Source organism: Bison bison, unplaced genomic scaffold, assembly GCF_000754665.1.
Source record: "Bison bison bison isolate TAMUID 2011002044 unplaced genomic scaffold, Bison_UMD1.0 scf7180017864304, whole genome shotgun sequence".
NCBI classification, from domain to species: Eukaryota; Metazoa; Chordata; class Mammalia; order Artiodactyla; family Bovidae; genus Bison; species Bison bison.
Genome location: NW_011494876.1, coordinates 3,267,290 through 3,270,504, shown reverse-complemented (window position 1 = coordinate 3,270,504; position 3,215 = coordinate 3,267,290). Strand labels below are relative to the sequence as shown.

Below are 3,215 nucleotides of genomic sequence, written 5' to 3'. Positions count from 1 at the left end.
ACTCCAGTATTCTTGCCTGGAAAATCCCATGGATGGAGGAGCCTGGTAGGCTGCAGTCCATGGGGTCGCTAAGAGTCGGACACGACTGAGCGACTTCACTTTCACTTTTCACTTTCATGCGTTGGAGAAGGAAATGGCAACCCACTCGAGTGTTCTCGCCTGGAGAATCCCAAGGACGGGGGAGCCTGGTGGGCTTCCGACTATGGGGTCGCACAGAGTCGGACATGACTGAAGCGACTTAGCAGCAGCATGCAAAGTAAGCTGGTGTTGCTAATGAGAACCCAAGCTACTATAAGAAGGTGAATTCCAAAGTTTGGTATTTGTTTTCTTCCCATCTTAGGGCATTCTCACCCTCCCAGATATATCTTCTTTCTCTCGAAGACTTATTTGAGTTCCTGCTTCTAATTTTCACTGCCTGATTATCATAGATGCATGTTTTATGCTAGGATAGACTGATATTAGTTGGTAATCAGTTGAACCTTCTAATAGTTGACTCTTGAAAGAGCAAGTAAAACAGAGATGAAACCATGAAGGATGCTTTGAGGTTGACATATATTGAGATGTTGTGCTCCAGAATAGCACATTTTAGGCCTGGAGAATCCCAGGGACGGGGGAGCCTAGTGGGCTGCCGTCTATGGGATCGCACAGAGTCGGACATAACTGAAGCGACTTAGCAGCAGCAGCAGCAGCAGCAGCCACTTCCTCCACCCATCAACCCTAAAATTCTTTGTGCATTTTTAAAAATCTGTATTATTCCAAAAGACAAAACATGTGTTTTGCAGAAAATACTGATAACCAAAAAGAAGGAAGCAAGGAAACATCTGAAATTCTCCCCACATGGAGATATCTATCATTAATCCCTCAGTGTGTAGCTTTCCAGAGACTCTGATGTAAGATTACATCTCTACCTTCTGTTGTGTGACAGTTCTTTACACAGATGCTGTTGTTCACTCACTAAGTTGTTTCTGACTCTTTGCAACCCCATGGACTGCAGCAGCTCAGGCTTTCCTGTTCTTTACTATCTCCCAAAGTTTGCTCAAGTTCATGTCCGTTGAGTTGGTGATGCTAACCATCTTTACACAGATATTTGATCTCAAATGCAGATATTTTGTCCTTGTATTTAATTTTTCTGAGCAAAATTACTCCAGCTTTCCAGGCAATTTTTCACACCCCACCATTCCACTCTCCATCATCATCCTGGCCTTCATTCCAGCCTAAACCATATATGATGCCATACTTGGATGGTCATACTTGCCATCCTAACCTCTCTCAATGTAGACACTAACCTCCTGTTGACATATTTCATGAGATCAACACCATTCTAATAGCTGCCTTCTCTATTCTTTCTTTGTTCTCTCCAGCTTTTTGCAATCTTTGCATTTGCAACATGCGGTGGTTATTCTGGAGGCCTGCGGCTGAGTGTGGACTGTGCCAACAAGACGGAAAGTGACCTCAGCATTGACGTGGCGTTTGCCTACCCATTCAGGTAGGGAATGGTGCCCTCTTACAGAAAGGCAGGGAACTTTGTTCCTTCTGTGGTTTCTTTTAAAAAAGGTACAATCTCCCAGGAATTTCTGGGTAAAAAGAAAGGATTCTCCCTGAGCCTGCAAAATGCCCAAATAAGTAAAATGCCCATCCAGCACCCTACCCTGGGAAAAGTTATTCTCTGGGAGTTGTAGCTTTAAACCAGAATGAACTCTTCTCCCCAACCCAAACTGCTACAAATGGCCCAATGTTGGAGTTTTATCAATATGGAAACCTCAGTTACACAATTCCTTCCTCCCCATCCATATTTTCATGAGTTCTCTCAAATTCTCTCTAAAATTGTGTGGTCACCTTTCATTTCATATCAACTATGCAGTCCTGGCTGATAATATGTTTAATGGTATTAATAGGGAATAGTGTTTCCATCTGCTAGACATTGTGCTTAGCTTTTCACCTGTTTAATCTCATTAAGTCATCACAATGACCTTGTAAGGGGAGTACAGGTGTCATCACCATTTCAAATGAGGAATCTGAGATGCAGGTACATTTTCCCAGCTTCCCTTGGTCAGTAAATGGCAAAGTCAGTATTTGAGCCTACCCAGGGTATGCCCAGAACTGACATCTCTATTCCTATACTTAAGTTGCTTGAGATAATTCTTTCAACCTCTTTATAAGTTCATGATGAAAGATAAGACCTGTCTATAAAATAACGGCTATATACCTATCAAGATTTGTCCCAAGTCAGATGTCTTGTGGTTATGATCCAAAGTGGATTAATTGAAATAAAAATCTAAATGATTCGTTTCTGTAAAACTACCAAATGCTTGGTACCAAAAAACTGGTGTGATTTTTGAGAACAACTTTCAACATAATATTTTGGCTTCTTATTAATATACTCTCTTGTGTGCACTTCAAGTTAGCAAACATTTGTCAAACAGTCATTTTGTGCCAGATACAGTGCTGGCTCTGTAAATGCAGAGAAAGGTAGAAATTTGCTCCTAAAAACTTTTCTTAAACAGGTAAGTACAGTGTTTTCCAAAATCTTTCCCATGGAACCCTAGATATTTAATGTTTCTAAAAAGAAAGGAAGAGAGAAAGAAAGAGGAAAGGGATGAAGAATAGGAGGGAGGAGAGGAGAAAGAGCTGGAGAATCATTAAATGATTTGATAAAATAAGTTTAAGAAATACTTCTTAGCACTTTGCCCTTTTAATACACATTTTGAATCACCAAGAACACAATGTTTCTCCAAATGTATCTGACCACAGAAAGCCTTCCTCACTGAACATCTCAGAAGATTAATATATCATGGAACACATCGATCTAGTAAACCTCTCCTAGTCCAAAACAAAAATGTCTCAGTTCACAGGCAATGAGTCACACAGACGTGGCATTTACACCAATGTATTAAACGGTTTTTAAGAACTGTACAGTAATACAAGTTACAAACACCTCTGCTCAAGTAGATTCTCTCCTAATAAACTAATAAGAGAGTCCAAAGCAGAGAAATACTAACCATAGAATGCCTGGTAATTTAGTAATAAGAGTTTCCTATGCCAGTGGTCAGAGAAGGCAATGGCACCCCACTCCAGTATTCTTGCCTGGAAAATCCCATGGATGGAGGAGCCTGGTAGGCTGCAGTCCATGGGGTCGCTAAGAGTCGGACACGACTGAGCGACTTTACTTTCACTTTTCACTTTCATGCGTTGGAGAAGGAAATGGCAACCCACTC

General features: G+C 41.2%; 1 protein-coding gene across 2 annotated transcripts in view; it reads left to right on the top strand.

Annotated features, from left to right (window-relative positions):
- Window positions 1-3,215, top strand: part of SYNPR (synaptoporin) — a 309,053-nt gene that overhangs the window by 167,834 nt on the left and 138,004 nt on the right. For both annotated transcript variants that reach the window (XM_010851535.1, XM_010851534.1), the window contains one exon: window positions 1,362-1,486. In XM_010851535.1, the coding sequence (XP_010849837.1) occupies window positions 1,362-1,486 (125 nt within the window). The remainder of the gene's footprint in view (window positions 1-1,361; window positions 1,487-3,215) is intronic.